At 35.7% G+C, this 17,192-nt stretch overlaps 1 protein-coding gene across 5 annotated transcripts in view; it reads right to left on the bottom strand.

The window, feature by feature from the left end:
* Window positions 1-17,192, bottom strand: part of RANBP17 (RAN binding protein 17) — a 422,731-nt gene that overhangs the window by 122,848 nt on the left and 282,691 nt on the right. For 3 of the 5 annotated variants that reach the window (XM_003810928.4, XM_055112861.2, XM_055112862.2), the window contains 2 exons: window positions 6,372-6,445; window positions 5,282-5,362 (listed from right to left, as the gene is read on the bottom strand). In XM_003810928.4, coding sequence (XP_003810976.3) covers window positions 5,282-5,362; window positions 6,372-6,445 — 155 coding nt within the window. Of the gene's footprint in view, window positions 1-5,281; window positions 5,363-6,371; window positions 6,446-15,103; window positions 15,164-17,192 lie in introns of all 5 variants that reach the window. The other 2 variants (XM_034960953.3, XM_055112860.2) reach the window with 1 other exon arrangement.

Below are 17,192 nucleotides of genomic sequence, written 5' to 3'. Positions count from 1 at the left end.
CATTTCATCAAATCTAAAACACCACTGATTGTAAAACAAAAAAACCACTATAATATGTACTACTAAGAAAAAGTACTTAAAAATACCATCAATTATAAGATATATCCTATTTACAAAAGTGTAAAGACGTGAAAAAATCTCATTTAGAATTATATTAGTGTACTAGATACATGATATTCACTAAGTACAAGAGAGTGGGTAATCATACTGAATCTGGGCAAATATTTAAAAGTCATACATGTTCATAGACACTTTTTGCAGACAGAGTTAGATCCTGATGAAAGAAGAAAGTTCACAGATGACAATATTACATGTCAGAAATTGCTGTACTTAGGTTATATGCACAAAGTATAGTAACTGAAATGTAAGTTTAGTTATCTCAAAAGTGGAATTTTGCTCATGAACCCTACTAGACACACACACAGACACACACATACACACACACAAACAGACAAAATTCCTTTTAAGCAAATATAAAGAAAAGAATAGGAGGAAGAACTACCCATTATACAAGTACTGAGGGAGACTATATAGGCCAAAAACTATACTAATTAGTTATCCTCATATGATACCTGGCCATTTCTGATAAGTTGGGTAATAACATCAATATTTATTCACAAGATGGACTAAAGACTTAAACATAAGACCTAAAACCATAAAAACCCTAGAAGAAAACCTAGGCAATACCATTCAGGACATAGGCATGGGCAAAGACTTCATGACTAAAACATCAAAAGTAATGGCAACAAAAGCCAAAATTGACAAATGGGATCTAACTAAATGAAAGAGCTTCTGCACAGCCAAAGAAACTGTCATCAGAGTGAACAGCCAACCTACAGAATGAGAGAAAAATGTTTGCAATCTATCCATCTGATGAAGGGCTAATATCCAGAATCTACAAGGAACTTAAACAAATTTACAAGAAAAAAACAAACAACCCCATCAAAAAGTGGGCGAAGGATAGGAACAGACACTTCTCAAAAGAAGACATTTATGCGGCCAACAACCATATGAAAAAAAGCTTATCATTACTGGTCATTAGAGAAATGCAAATCAAAACCACAATGAGATACCATCTCATGCCAGTTAGAATGGTGATCATTAAAAAGTCAGGAAACAACAGATGCTGGCAAGGCTGTGGAGAAATAGGAATGCCTTTATACTGTTGGTGGGAGTGTAAACTAGTTCAACCATTGTGGAAGACAGTGTGGCAATTCCTCAAGGATCTAGAACCAGAAATACCATTTGACCCAGCAATCCCATTACTGGGTATAAACCCAAAGGATGATAAATCATTCTACTATAAAGACACATGCACGCGTATGTTTATTGCAGCACTATTCACAATAGCAAAGACTTGGAACCAACCCAAATGCCCATCAATGATAGACCGGATAAAGAAAATGTGCACATATACACCATGGAATACTATGCATCCATAAAAAAGGATGAGTTCATGTTCTTTGCAGGGACATGGATGAAGCAGGAAACCATCATTCTCAGCAAACTAACACACGACAGAAAACCAAGCACCACATGTTCTCACTCATAAGTGGGAGGTGAACAATGACAACACATGGACACAGGGAGGGGAACATCACACACCAGGGCCTGTAGGGGGGTGAAGGGCTAGGGGAGGGATAGCATTAGGAGAAATACCTAATGTAGATAATGGGTTGATGGGTGCAGCAAACCACCACGGCACGCGTGTACCTATGTAACAAACCTCCACGTTCTGCACATGTATCCCAGAACTTAAAGTATATTTAAAAAAAGGACCTCAAAATACACACACACACACACACACACTCTAGATATTTTTAGTTTTCTCCTGTTTGATGATTATGTAATAAAGGCCAACCACCAACAGAGGGCCTGATAGAGAATGAAATTTCCTTTCTGAAACCCAAGTGGAGCATGTTAACTGCTACAAATTTGAGTAAAGAATAAATTGCAGTAGAAATACTGATCAATTATCTTTCAAAAGAATAAAAACTTGAAATAATGATTACCGAACAAACAGAATTTTGGATAAAATGTGATACTGTTCTCCGTTTTCAGCATTTAAAATAAGTAAGTTTACTTGATTGCTCTGTATGACCCTTATTCTCTCTCCAGTTTTCCCAGGAGCTTCCTTGTTTCAATCATTTGAACAATCTCTCCTTTTCCCATTTAGACAGAAACTAAAATTTCTGACCAGGAAACATTTCAAAGAAGGGAAAGATCCCCAAGTACTGAACTTGAACACAGCGGGCTGGCTCTGTACAGAGTCATTTCAGCTCTGTGCCTGTTCAAAAAAGCTACTTCAGAAATTCTTGGAATTTGGTCTTGAAAATATAAAGAGTATGTTAAGCAGTTACTCAAATGTATTTGCTAAATTTATTATAAATACCCATGTAATGAATCTGATGGGAAAACATAAACTTTCTGTCAAAAAGGTCACTGGATTTTAAAATAACAATAATCTTACCAATTTGAAAAGTTTCAAATTTGGCAAACAGCAATTCTGGGGTAAAATGCAACAGTCATCCAGTTACAATCTGGGGACTTATGTCCCCACATCATTATTTAGGAACTAGACTATCTCTAAAAATGTAAGTCTAGTGAGTCTTATGAAGTCCTATGAAAAAGTGTCTGTGAGGGAAGTACCAGACTTTTCTGCTCAGGACATACAATGCAGCTCTATTTTCTAACTACCTAAAGACAGAAGTTCTCAAAGTATGGTCCTGGAGCCACCAACTTAACATGAGGCTTGTGAAAACTGCAATTCTCAGGCCTAGGCCTAACACCTCCTGAAAGAGAAACTCTGGGGAGTGGGGCCTAACAATTTGTGTTTTAAAAAGCACTCACATTCCGATGCTCACTAAAGTCTGAGACTACTGCTTTAAGGCAACCAAAGGCTTTTTAATACTTCCTAAAAATGGGGGTCTTGTGTGATTTCAATTTCTAACAAGTGGTCAGATAAAAGACCACCAAAGTTCAGAGACTGGCTTTGAGCACCATAAACACTGAGTAAGGTTCATCTGAAGCAGATAAAATAGAAAAAATAAAACAGAAAGTATCTGAAGACATGTACTATAAATAAAGAACATTTAAAAACTTCATAGTGAGAAACATGCTTTTCATTTACTTCTAATATTTTAAATAAAAATATTTTGAATATTAATATATAAACAGATTTCCAATAACAAGGGCCTATAGGTGATGGTTTTGATCTTGCCTAAGTGTTTCTATTGCTGAAGAATGTCATCTTATTCCTAATATAGAAATAATGTATTGCTTTAAAATCAAGACTGAAAAACACATTATAATAAAGAAATCCATTGGAAAAACAAAACATGCATTAGGTAACCAGTAACTGCACTAAAACAGATACACCACTCACATATTCCATTATGTAAATGAATTCAAAGATATTTCATGACTGATCAGCTAGAAGGGACATAATGATTTATAATTCAAATAACTGAGCACTGAAATCAAATTGAACTAATATATATTTCTAAATATGCAAACCTGAAATAATTGCTAAAAAATACAAATCAATGTACCCATGTTGAAATCATTCCTATCCCCTGGTTTAAAATATTATAGCTTTTAAACTTTTATCTAGTAAGTTTTCTGAAAATATGATTTTTAAATTCACTTTGAGAAGTACTCAAAAGCAATAAACAGCATGTAAAATAAAAGGCTATAATATTTGAATTAAAGAATATATAATAGGTTTAATAGGATAAAAAAAGATCTTAAATAGCAGATACAAATAAATTAGGCATTATGCAAATTATACTAAAAGAATACAAATCAAATTAATTTTATACTAAATATCAATTTCAACCTAAAAAAATAGGGTAAATCTAAACAATAGATATATGCTATAAAATAACTGAGGCTTCTTTGCAGATAATATGCTTTCAAAGTAATTCATTGTGAAAAGGCCAGAGTTTGCAATACTAGGAAGTACTTATAAACCACTTCATATGTTAGAAATAAAGAGTATTTCAGCATTATTATTAGAAAAAAATATGGGTTGAGTTTTTTTTTTAATAAGAAAAAATACATATCTTAAAAAGCCAAATGACCATTGGAATTGGGTTGTACATCACTTTCCAGTAAAAAGGAAAAACAGCCTAGACAGGTGTAATTTATCATTTTTCTGATTTAATATCAAAGAAATATATTAAAATAATAAAAAGAATCCTGAAATCCTCAAAATTTGTAGTGATAAATAGCCCTCCCTGTCTTTATTGCATTATACCTACTAACAGAAATATTGCATGGTGGATTTTGCCAGACAAGGACGATTATTTTCCAATAAAAAGTTGCATATTAAATTCCAGCACAAAAGTGGGTGTCTAATACTTTGGAAATCTTTTATGGTTTACCAAGGAATACAATTTTAAACTTAACTAACATAAACATATTCCTGGAATGAACCTACATTAAAGGTTTCCATTCAACGCCACCATTTTCAGAATTTGTCCTCATATTAAAAGATCAGCTAATCTTAGTGATTAATCCAACACTTATCTTTCACAAGTCCTATATATTTGATAGCTAATGTAGAAAAGAAAATCTACATGATTCTCTCTAGTTGTTAGAAATATGACAATACTGTCAACTAGAATTTAGTAAGAAGATTCTTGGTTTTAGAATTTTAAAAATCTGCTAGACAGAGAAATCTAAACATTTAATGTATAATGGGAAATCTTATTTTAGATTAGATTAGATGTTGATTTGGTGGGGGCAATAATCAAAGAAATGGTCAAAAAATTTATCATTTTCTTTGTATTACTCCATTGTGCCTTTCAACTAATGAAAATGATGTTCTTTTCAACTGAAGAATATTAGAGATATATTTACTCACAGGAATGCAGTTTTTATAAGGTAATATTTTTAGAACATTTTGACCTCCTTAAAATTAAGTTACATACTTTCTTTTAGGACACGAATTTCTGACAATTACAGAAAAGCATGAACTAAAATACATGTGGACTTTCTTATATAACCATTTATTAGCCTGGGTGAGTATAAATATAACTGTAACTACTTAGGAATCTATATGTCCATATAAATTCAACAGTGATTCCGACTAAATGCTTCATAGTATACAGCTAATTAAAACCTTTCAAAAACATGCATTTACAGATAAGGCTAAATGAAAGGTCTTTTTATTTTTTTAAAAAATTGCAAAAATTATAAACAAGGAAAATACCTGGTTAATTAAATGCATCTGCTAGGTTGTTTACACATAATGTCAGATATACAGTGAAAAGGATATCCAACAGAAAGGTCATTTAGGAACTGAAGAGTCCTTGAAATTACAGGCTCACATCTTCCCCAGTATTTAAGGTTTGTAACACTAAATATGAAAAAAAGTCTTTAATTATAAGTAAGATATTTGCTTGTCTAAGGAGAACCAGAGAATACACATAAATTTATGTAAGTTTGATGACCTAAATCACAAATATTTTGAAAGTGAAAAACAGGCTCAAAAACATTTTCTATTCTTTCAATAGCATATTCAAAATTATATGCAACCTGCAATGAATATTGCTCTCCAAATGGTGTATAATTCTACATATTTAGTTTTGTAAATTAAAAAGTTGTCTAAGTGTTTCACTGGAAAACATCAAGTTTGTACCCAAAACATATTAGGGAGGAGAAGCAGGAGTTACAAAGAAAGCCAAATAGAGGCTCACTGTTACTGCCAAATAATGAACCATCAATCTGTGGCTCCAAAACTCACTTCTTATGATCACGACGGTTTACCTAACTTTGCTGTCTGCAATCAAGACAGTGTTGTTTGTCTGTTACACAGATAAAGCGGGGTGCCAGGTGGAGGCACACAAGTTTGGCTACGTGTACAAAGTTATGTCTATGACTAGAAACTAGTTTATTCTGCTAATGTTATAAGTCCAATATAAGGACAGTTTCCATGAATATGTCTCTGCCAGCCATAGGTTTCTCTTAGAACTAATGAATGCCCTATCAGACCTCTCTCAATGATTTCAATTTGCAATAATCTCTTCACGTGGTCTTTCAAATCGCGTGCTTTTCTTTTTAAATTAAAAAAAAATGCTGCCCAATTGATCTGAAGAGTCAAGGTCTGTAAATCTTTTAAAATCATCATCTGATGCTGCACGCTGCCGTTGTATGGAAACTTGACAAATTACAATGTCCTTTGGATGGTGACTTTTCAATATGTGAAATTAAGTTTCAATTAAGAACAATGCTAACATTCTAACAAAGCATAATTTAAAGTCTTTTATTTAAAAATTAATATATAAAAAGGTTTAAATACAATAAAAAGATCTATTACATTTAAAACAACAACAAAAGAAAAATTAAAGACCAAAACAAGAACTCACATTTTTGTCATGAATGTTTCTAGAACGTGGTTGTCATCTGTTATTCCTAAGACTTCTGACATACGAGCATATACCTGCATTAAAACATTTCATTGTTAAAAGTTTTACTATTAACATATATTTTCAAAAGACTATTCGAATTGAACAAACATAAGATTTAATGCACTGTGGTATCCACACTGAAGTAGGGAGTGGGTGGGAGAGCAAATGAATTTTTTAAAAAGAATCTTATAATTTTAAAATTTGCTAACTTTTTCCTCCAGATCGCTCCTATTTTGAAATATATAAACGCTTACACACAAACACACTCATATATCCATTTTACTCCCACCACACCACACACATTTTTTTTTTTCTCAAAGTGGTAGACCACCCCTTTCTGGAAGACGGGAGTAGGTATGCAAAGGGCTGGAAAGTAGAGTACTTCAACAAAAGGTTCCAACACTTAAAAATTTTCCACCTATTCTAGATTTCAGCAAAATATTAACCATTTCAGGATTATTTAAGGCAGTTATAAAAATAAGGATTTAAAAAAATCAAAGGAAGTTAAAGAACTTATAGAAATTCTCCTCAAATATTACCTAATTAAGCTTCCCCAAATATACAGGTACGTCTTACTTTTCATGTTGACACTGAAATCCCAAGCTCAGGGATTCTCTGTTGAAAACATCAGGGCCTAGGAATCCACTAAGCTTCCAATTAGGGAGTATTGGTTGCAGAGTTTGGGGTGCAACATTTCAGTCTCAATCCAAGCCACATTAAGCTTATAAACACATATCCCACTTCAAGTGGGAAAATGCCACTTATACCCCTTACTAGCCTGGCAAAGCTGAGAGGTGGGTTGACACCTCCATACTCCCTGATGCTCTGGTGTGATTCCAGGTTATCCCTGCCAGACACCAGCTGTATGGGATTTCTCTTCTGTGATTTGATCCTCTGTGATTGTGTTCTCTCACTTTCTCCTAATCTGCCTATTTCTTATGTACAGCAACATAGCTTCTATTCCCTCTGTCTTTTGTTTTTTATATCTGAACACGAGCTTGATACACCACCATAGGTCATGAAGGTATCACAGGGGCAACACAAATCACCCAGAGGTATAGGGTCATAGAGGGGAGGAAAGCTGCCATTGTAGAAATTTCTTTTCTGGATTTTAAATACCATTTGAACCAGCAGGTTGTGTTCCAGGCTTTCAACCTGAGTCCTGTGTCTGGAAGCCTTCTCCTCAGGCTGATGGAGTGAATCAGAGGGAGAGAAAAAGAGGGAGAGGAGGAAGGGTTAGGTGTAGAGGGTGACAGAAGGCAGGAAGGGCTGAACGGTGGAGAGGAGAAGCTGGGGAAGAAAGAGAGAGAGAGAGAGAGAAACAGAGAGAGAGAAAGGAAGACTGAGATTCAAATTCCTGCTGCCTTACCTACTAACTTCTGAGCCCTACAGAAAAGCATTTCAGTGATTATATATCTGTGACTTTGCCCATGAGAGTAGGCCTTCATCTCTAACAAGATTAAAGTGACCATTGTTGCTTGTAAGATGTTTGGGGGAAAGAGGGAGCTAAGGAGGAGAGAGAATCTAAAGAAGTCAGTTACCAACAATCCTCAATAATCACAAACCTTTAAGCACAAAGATGGCTCTAATGAAGAATGATATGTAGAACAGAAAGTTTCCCTAAGCTCACCATGATGCCAAACCTCTCTCGTATATAGAAGTATACAAATTGGGTCCCTTGGAAAACCTAGCATCGACATGATTAATGGCACACAAAGCATTTCACAACTTGGCCTCAGCCTACCTCAACTTCCACATTTCCCTCAACCTCAAGCCACAATAAAATGCTGATGGATCACTGAGGCATCTCATGCAATTTCAGATTTTTATGTGTTCATGTGCTGGTCATTTTGCCTCAATCAGTCTTCTTCCTCTTTTTCCCCTCATACTCATCCAAAAGTCATCTCCTCTGAAGGCTTCCTAGGCACAGTGAGTTGAACTCTCCTTTATGTTCCCACAACGTCCAGTCCATTCCTCTATCATGGCGCTTTTCACACTGTAACTGTTTGGATGTGAATCTCCCTCATTACACTGAGTGCTTCTTGAGGGGTGACACTATGCCTTATTCTTTGTGTCCCTACTATTGCACCTAAGGCAATATTTTTCAAGTGAATACTATGTGTTTTTAATGTGCAGTGGAAAGACACGGTCTGGATCTACTAGGACTATATTATAATGTGAATATTACACAAAGAAAGAAAAATGACTTTTCCCATTAAGCATATATTGGATTCTACAGACAAAATACATAGAATCGTAAATTACAACAGAAAAAGAAAAGTAGCTAGAGAGAACAGCTTGAATATTTAGTAACTGATTATAGCAATTGTCTTTAATTTTATTTTAGTGGCACCCCTGTCAAGAGATCCTTAAAATAAGCCCAGTTTTATAAAATCAACTAACAGTAGGGATCAGACACCCTACTGTGTGCCCTGCTTTGCCCACTTGCTCAGTTCCAGGGCCAGAGACTGTGTGCCCTTAACTCTGACTGGAATTTAAAAGGCACGTTTGTTTAACAAAGATGAAAATATGAATGAGTATGTTTAAACTAGCTTTACCACAACTCAAAGCACAAATTCTTTGATGGTACACAGGATCATTTATATAAATAAATGAAATTAATAATAAATTCCATGACATCCTGGTTTTGGAAAGGATGTGTCCATGGCATTATCTCAAATTACTTATTTTCTTCTTATTGTATTTACATCTTTACTGGTTAATTTTCTTGTTTTCGATAACATAACTACAGTGGACTTTTGTAAAATCAAATTTTACATTTTCAAGACATTATAAATGCCTTTTTTATGGCAAAACTCAGACATAACATAATTTTTGTTTTAATCATTTTATTATTCATTTTAAAATGTGATTTTAAACATTTCAAACATTTTAACATTAAAAAATGTGCTTTCTAATTCAATGGGTCCTACAAGGAAGTTTTCCTACCATGTCCCTGGCATTCAAAAGAGGAGGAAGCTAGGCAGGCAGGTCTGTTGTGTTCTGCTGTCAAAACAGTTTCTCAAAGCATCAGATCTGACCCAATAATATACTAGAAAAACAGTCAACATTGACACATGGCAGTGCTTTAATCCACAATTATCCTTGTAACTTGCACCATTCCTTTTATCATCCATTAGCTTTGATTCCCATTATCCCATCTAGAACTGTGTCAACGCTTTTGTCCTTGGGGATTTCTCTCCACTACTAGGATCTGACAGTCAAGCTTGAGTACTAAACAGGATCATTACCTCTTAAATCCACTTATCTGATCTACTGAATAGTAAATTGAAAAGCTCATTAAGAGCAACAATCTGATTTGTTTTCACGTGTGACAGGGTCATTTAAAATCAATGTATGATTACAGTGTTTCTTTTAAAAGACTGTTTCTCATTTTTCAAGGTACCTTATCATTCAGATAACATGCAGAAAACATGAAAATGTCTCCAAACATTTGAAATTTAATTATCCCTTTTAAACATGGATAATTTGGGAGTGAGAAGTAATTTGTTCAGTTAGGAAATACCTACAAAATCGTTTATCATCAAGCACAGGTCAATGAAAGTCTTCTACAGAAAAATCTTCTAACACAGTATTTAGAGTTTTTAACACTTTTCTACAACTTGTATTATTTCACCCGAAATAATTTTTATGACACCAAGAAGAAACCGTATTGCAGTATCTATTTTAAGGAAGTATATAGGAGTTACATAGGAATGCAAGAAAAGGAAAAAAAAAAAAACTCACTTTCAGTCCACAGATTCCTTGTCTCTTATTTCAGAATCTATTAAGATAATCTCATCACAGTGAAAAATGAGTCAAAATCTAAGAAATAAGAGACTAAATCTATCTGTGTGGTCATCCTTCAGAGAAGGATGGCCAATACAATGACACTGAATATATGGTTACGCCTTTGGTTATGAGTTTTATATAGTCAGAGATGCACATTCTGTAACCAAGGTTTTGCCTGTCTGAGCCCTCCTCCCTTCTTTCCTTCTTCTGCATTTCATAACATGCCTGCATAATAGACTGTAAGCTCCCTGAGAGCAGAAATGATGCTCTGTTTTTTTAAAATCTCACATGCCTACTACTCAATAATGTTTCTTAAATGAATAAAAAGAATATATGGTTAAAATGTACATTTTGGTCAATCCCATTTCATATATGATTCTTTAACAAAGGAAAACAACGCATAAAAGGCATGTATTCTTCCCCCTGTAAAATAATATACCCCAAATCCTACCCATCTGGGATGAACACTGGTAAAATGTTGTCATTTTAAAAGGTGTGGTTTTAATGCTTAAATAATATTTCTGGAAGAAGCTCTCCATATAAATTCAGTAAGAAGAGTCTTAATTTGAAATCTTGCCAGCCTGTTACAGGCACTTCTCAAAACATATAATAGAATATGATATTTTTGTAGTATTAATTTCCACATGAATATGTTTCCTCCACTATTTTCAGCATGTACTCCTGGAATGCAGGGGAAATGTCTATTTCTCTTTACATCTCCAGTGGTATATTGTCTTAGAACACTGTCGTGATAAACTTAGCAAGTAGAAAAAGCACAGACTTTGGTCCCAAAGATACCTGCATTTGAATTCTATATCTGCCACTAACTAGGTGTTTCTTAAGGTCTCTGAATCTTGGTTTCTTACCCATAAAATAGTAATAATAATAATACCTACTTTAGGCTGGGCGCGGTGGCTCATGCCTATGATCCCAGCACTTTGGGAGGCCGAGGTGGGAGGATTGCTTGAGCTCAGGAGTTCGAGACCAGCCTGGGCAACATGGTGAAACCCCAAACTAAAATACAAAAATTAGCCGAGCGTCGTGGCGTGTACCTGTAATCCCAGCTACTTGGGAGGCTGAGACAGGAGAATTGTTTGAACCTAGAAGGCGGAGGTTGCAGTGAGCCAAGATTGTGCCATTGCACTCCAGCCTGGGTGACAGAGCAAGACTCCATCTCAAAAAAAACAAAAAAACAAAAAAACCTACTTTATGGGCTTTTGATTAGATTAAATGATGATCCCGAACTCAGAGCTTGACATTTAATAGTTACTCAACAAATGCTGTTTCCCTGTACAACCTTTCATTGACCCTTCTGCACAGTAGGTGCTAAAGTGGTCAGGTAACACCTTTTGAAGAGAAGGCTCTTCACATGAAAAATAACAGAAAAAATCAGAAGGTGCTTTGAAGATTTTCACACAGCATAAAGATGGTTAAAACAAATAAACAAAATCTTATAATCTGTATCCATAACTCTTAAATCTTTACAAATATGTTCAATTAACACCTTCTAGTAACACTCAGAAATTGCATTTGTTAAAGGCATAAAGGAACTGCTTCAAAATTTCATGATACAAAATCAAATTCTTTCTACTTCTCAATGTCTATTGTCTTAGAAACTAGAAAAATTACCCATTTTAACCAGTTACCCATCTCTCTTGCTCCTGAAATATGGAAAGTGATTAGAAATGTAAGGAATTATCATTATTACAGATTTGAGAAGGCACGCTCTTAAAAAACAAACAGTTTTCTTAGCCGTATTTATTTTACTGCAAAGGTTCTTACAAATTTAAGAAAAGAGCATTTGGATAGTACATAGTGCTTCAATGAGCCAATACATTCTCCAAATTCTCAACTCATCAAATGACAAATATTGCCTGTAGAATTTGCAAGTAGCTTAAAAGATGTTACATATGGTTTTAAACAGGGAACTAGGTAAGAAAAACAGATGCGGGCATAAACTACAAATAGCAACATAATTTTGAGTTGTACATTTAATAAAGAATAAAAAAAGCATGTGCCGTAATAATTTTTAAAATTTCTTTTTCTAATCCTAATCCTTAGTCTTGGGTATCTGGAGCACTGTCTCTAACATTCTGGTTATAACTCTGAGGAAACTAATTATGTCAATCTTTAAATTTGAAGTAGATTACAGAACTGGGAAACCCAGAATATTAGTTCCTAAAGATTGTATGGATATATAATGACAGTCACAGAAATTCAATAACAGCCCTTTATGAAATGTACTCAAAAGCACCACATGAAACAAATTAAAAAGAACAACGAATCTCTCATTCTGTGCAAATAAGAAAATAAGAGAAAACACTGGTTCTATAGGTTTTCAAAAGAGTTTTTATAATGAATTAAGATTTTGGATAATGAATCTTCAGAAAATTATAGTAAGTTAATACCCTTAGGCCTTCTATAAATGTTTAAGATGCTATAACTTCTCAAAGAGCTTTAGTGCATTGTTTAAGCAGGCTCAATGCAGAAAATTAACAGTGCAGTAGAAGTCAACAACAAAGTATTTTGCCATTGGATGACAAACCTTCTCTGAACCAATTTATTCTCAAAAACATATCAGGTAATACAAAAGTGATACCACAAAAGATCCCCCAAATATTACTGTGAATTTTCAAGTATTGTTTCAATCTATTGGAATGACTTATTAATGAAGGTTTTTAACTGGTTGTAAATTGGTAAAACAAAACCTGTCACTGGAAAGGATCCAATATAATGAAAGCATTAGTGTTCCTTAGGAAGAGAATTTAGGAACACAGTATGAAATCACTTACTATGAATAAGAAATCAATTTTCATATTTTTGTTTTAGGCTTCAAGTGCCTTTGAGGTCAATTCAGTGCTTTCTATAAGAAAGACCTCATCAATGTGAAAGTCATTAGTAGAGGAGGGAGGAGGAGAGGTGTAAGAAAGAATAGAGCATTTAATGACTTGGATCTAAACCATTTGGAACTAAAGGTACTTAGCTCTTTCATTAACATTTGAAGCAGGATAAAATATGATAATCACAATTAACTTATCACCATAACAAGAGAATTAATGGTACAAACATCATTGCTGTATATTAAATACACAAACTTAGTGACACTGAATAGATCCATACTAATCCTGGGTGACTAATTTTTCCATATCGTTTCAAATAACATCACTAAATATAAGCCTGAAATTAGACAGAAAAATCTTTTGCCAGAATTTAATTTTAAAACCATAATTTATGTTGGGAATCAAGTGGTAAAAGGTGAATAATCCTGCTTGCCTCATTCAGTTGAATAAGGAACAGCATCTGATAAAGAAAAACTGGTTATGGAAGTATAAAATACATCTGAATGTTAAACATTTATTTCAATTAGAATATCTGAACCCACCATCTGTGGTGGCCATCTTGCTAAGGGCACATGTACCTAACAAATCTCTTAAGAGGCATTCCCAGTCTGCTTGAATAAGCTATTGTATAAGAAAACTTGGAGTGACCACTTTGGCCTCACATTTCCTTCGCTCCACATCCTGTGGCACAAAGCATGAACTCAGCAGGCTGGGGTGCAGGGCTGCCTGCTGCCTTGTGATAATCCCCTCTCCCAGTAGGGGCCTCCACTGATGCATGGCTAAGAACATGCTTCCTCTTTTGCTTGCACCCCAGTGGGGTTTCCATTTCTAACTTGGGCCCAAATCCAGACTGCTAAGGAAGGTGGAAAAGTCAGAAAGCTCCAGACGCTGTCAGAGATATTTCTGAGTCAGTTTCTAAACAATAATTTATTAGAAAGAGTACAGGTATAATGTGAAAACCAGCAAGGCTGGTAATTTTGGAGAGATTCTTTTCCTCCCACCCCCAAGCAGATCTAGGGTCTAACTACCACCTGTTCAACAGAAGCTGGCTGTTTGCCTTACTTTCCTTCAGGGAGCCACTGACTAAGGATCTCCACCAGCATGAACCTAATGCCTCCCGACAGGCCTTCCCTAGCCAAGAGGGACCTGGGTTGAGTGCACCAGTTACTGGTCACAGGATATGCAGTCCACAGAAAGACTCCTGTGGTGCAACCAGCTGAAAGCCAACCAGAGAAAATGGAGAGTGTACATTTGTCCTGACACAGCTTTGCTCCTGCTGGCTGCCAACTCACTCCATGTCTGGGGCCAAGCTTCTGTTAAACTAGTCTTCTATGGATAAAGCCATGGTAAAGCCCTGGGTAAATATATTATCTCCCCAAGCCCATTCAAAAAGAAGCTAACTATGGCTATGGCACCAGATGCTTGGGAAGAAGGCTTAATTTTAGTAGAGGATTTTGGGACCATGGTTTGAAAGAGCATTTCAGACAGTTAAAGGAATATTTATAATTCTTTGCAATAGCAAGTTTATAAGATAACGATTAAATTTTAGGGCAAAGAAGCTGATGCTGGATGAAGTTTGTGAGAGGGTGATAGCAGAGGTGGGGAACTGGGAAGTAAAATATTTTGTTTAATCCCCCGTACCTCCTAAAGGTGTCAGCCAGAAACATTCTGACACAAGGGATACATGTGCTCTAGACACTGTTCAATAACAGATGCTATTCAATGTAGCCAAATAAAACTTTCTTAAGTATTAATAACTGATTATAATTGGTTACTCAGCAATGTTAGCATCAAGATATCTAGGATGCTTTTGTACTATGCAACCACATTAAATATAGGCTTTGCAGCTAATACTGCTTATTAGTGGACTACTAAACCTTTGGCTATAAAATATGAACATTGTAGAATTATATAGTGCATAAAAAGGGAATGAAGACAATGCATGCCTACACTAAATCATTGTATGCATATGCCTGTTTTACTAATTAGAATCTGAGGCTGTAGTGAGACAAGCATAAAGATTGCTGGTCCACCATCATAACCAGCAACCCAACTCACCTTAACTATTTTCCAAGCCTTCTCTGGAACTCTGGGTACATCACTCCTCAGGCGTACAACCTAAAAAGCACAAAGTTTAGGGACCTGCCACCTGGCACCAGAAATAAGAGCAAAAGGCCTCCCCAGTCTCAAATAAAAGGAGAAAGTGGCTGACAATTTTTATGGTTGTTACTTATGATATTCTTGGGACTTTGATTTTATTCTGGAGCCCATGAGCGGAGACATGGTGAAGTCCTGTTCAAATTCTGGATGTGGTTATATGAATGACAATGGGTTTGCTTCAATGAGATAATTCCAGAAACCAGTTACTAAAAGCTAGCCCTAAAAAAGAATAAATCATAAATAATATTTGACAGAATGATTTTTAAGAATCTCAGCCGGGCGCGGTGGCTCACGCCTGTAATCCCAGCACTTTAGGAGGCCGAGATGGGTGGATCACCTGAGTTCCAGACCAGCCTGGCCAACAAGGTGAAACCCTGCTTCTACTTCTACTAAAAATACAAAAAATTAGCAGGGCGTGGTGGCATGCGCCTGTAATCTCAGCAACTTGGGAGGCTGAGGCAGGAGAATCACTTGAACCCAGGAGGCAGAGGTTGTAGTGAGCTGAGATTGCTCCATTGCATTCTAGCCTGGGCGACAAGAGTGAGACTCCATCTCAAAAAAAAAACAAAAAGAATCTCTTAGCACTGTTTCCCATGAAGCACTTTCATTATAGAAGTGTGGCAACTGAGGCTAATGACTTAAGCAGGCAAAGTAACCTTCTGATTGGCAAAAGTACATCTTTTAACTAGGGTTACAAAGTATAATATCACAAAATAGGAGGTAATCTAGTGAAGTGGTTAGGAATAGATTCTGAAGCCCAAGACTAGTGAGATTCTGCCACTTACTAAGTAATTTTGAGCAAGTTGCTTACCCTTTAAACCTTAGTTTCCTCAAATATAAAAAGGATGAGAGTAGTACCTAATCTGTGGAATTTTTGAGATTAAAATGGTTAATTTATGTGAAGGACCTATAACAGTATACAGTAAAATTTTCATAAGTATTACCTATTATTTTTATTGGAATGTCTCTTTTCTTTGTGCTTTATCTGGACTAGATACTAGAAAACAGATATATGTTCTAAGTGGGTATGTGAGTAGCTTTAGTAGTAGTTAGAGGGGAGAGGGTCTTAATGAAAGGTAATAACTTCTAATATTAAATAATGGGTCTATTTCTTTGAGTCTTGCAAAGAAATAAAGTAGTAAGAAAAGTGATAGAAAAAAAGTCAGGAGAAAAACAGAATGATCTGTGGTATTTGGTGTTATTTTATCTCAAGAACTTATCTGCATCACCTATATTGCCAGATTCAAAGCTTTCATCCTCATTTTTTGAGTCAATACAAGTTCCTGCTTCCTATCTCCAAGGTAAGTTTTCAACTCACTGAGTAAGTAGATGATCACTGTGTCCAATAAGTTATCAAAGTTTTCCCCATTCAGATCAATAGGTCCATCCAATTGTCCAAATTTTCTTTTCTTTTTTCTTTTTTTTTTTTGAGATGGAGTCTCACTCTGTCACCCAGGCTGGAGTGGCATGATCCTGGCTCACCGCAAGCTCTGCCTCCCGGGTTCACATCATTCTCCCGCCTCAGCCTCCCGAGTAGCTGGGACCACAGGCGACTGCCACCACGCCCAGCTAAGTTTTTGTATTTTTTTAGTAGAGACGAGGATTCACCGTGTTAGCCAGGATGGTCTTGATCTCCTGACCTCGTGATCCACCTGCCTCAGCCTCCCAAAGTGCTGGGATTATAGGCGTGAGCCACCGTGCCCGGCCCAAATTTTCTTTACTAAATTAATGTACACAGACACGGGGGTCCAGAACACCATCATTAGTTTTAAATTATTAAGAGTTTTTAGGTGATGGGCTCCCAAGGGGCATTCTCTCACAGTGGGAACAGAAAGGGGCTACCTTTCAGAAATAAATATAATATTACTGATCTCTGACACTAGACTATTGGTTCTAGGTTGCTTCTATTGTAGGACATAAAATATCAAGGATCTAGCTTAGTTCTTTTGTGACTGATGGCGAGCCAGGACTAGACATCCAATCTTCA

This window comes from Pan paniscus, chromosome 4, assembly GCF_029289425.2.
Source record: "Pan paniscus chromosome 4, NHGRI_mPanPan1-v2.0_pri, whole genome shotgun sequence".
Taxonomy (NCBI): Eukaryota; Metazoa; Chordata; class Mammalia; order Primates; family Hominidae; genus Pan; species Pan paniscus.
The sequence above is the reverse complement of the archived record's forward strand: the minus strand, read 5'-3'. Positions and strand labels throughout refer to the sequence as shown.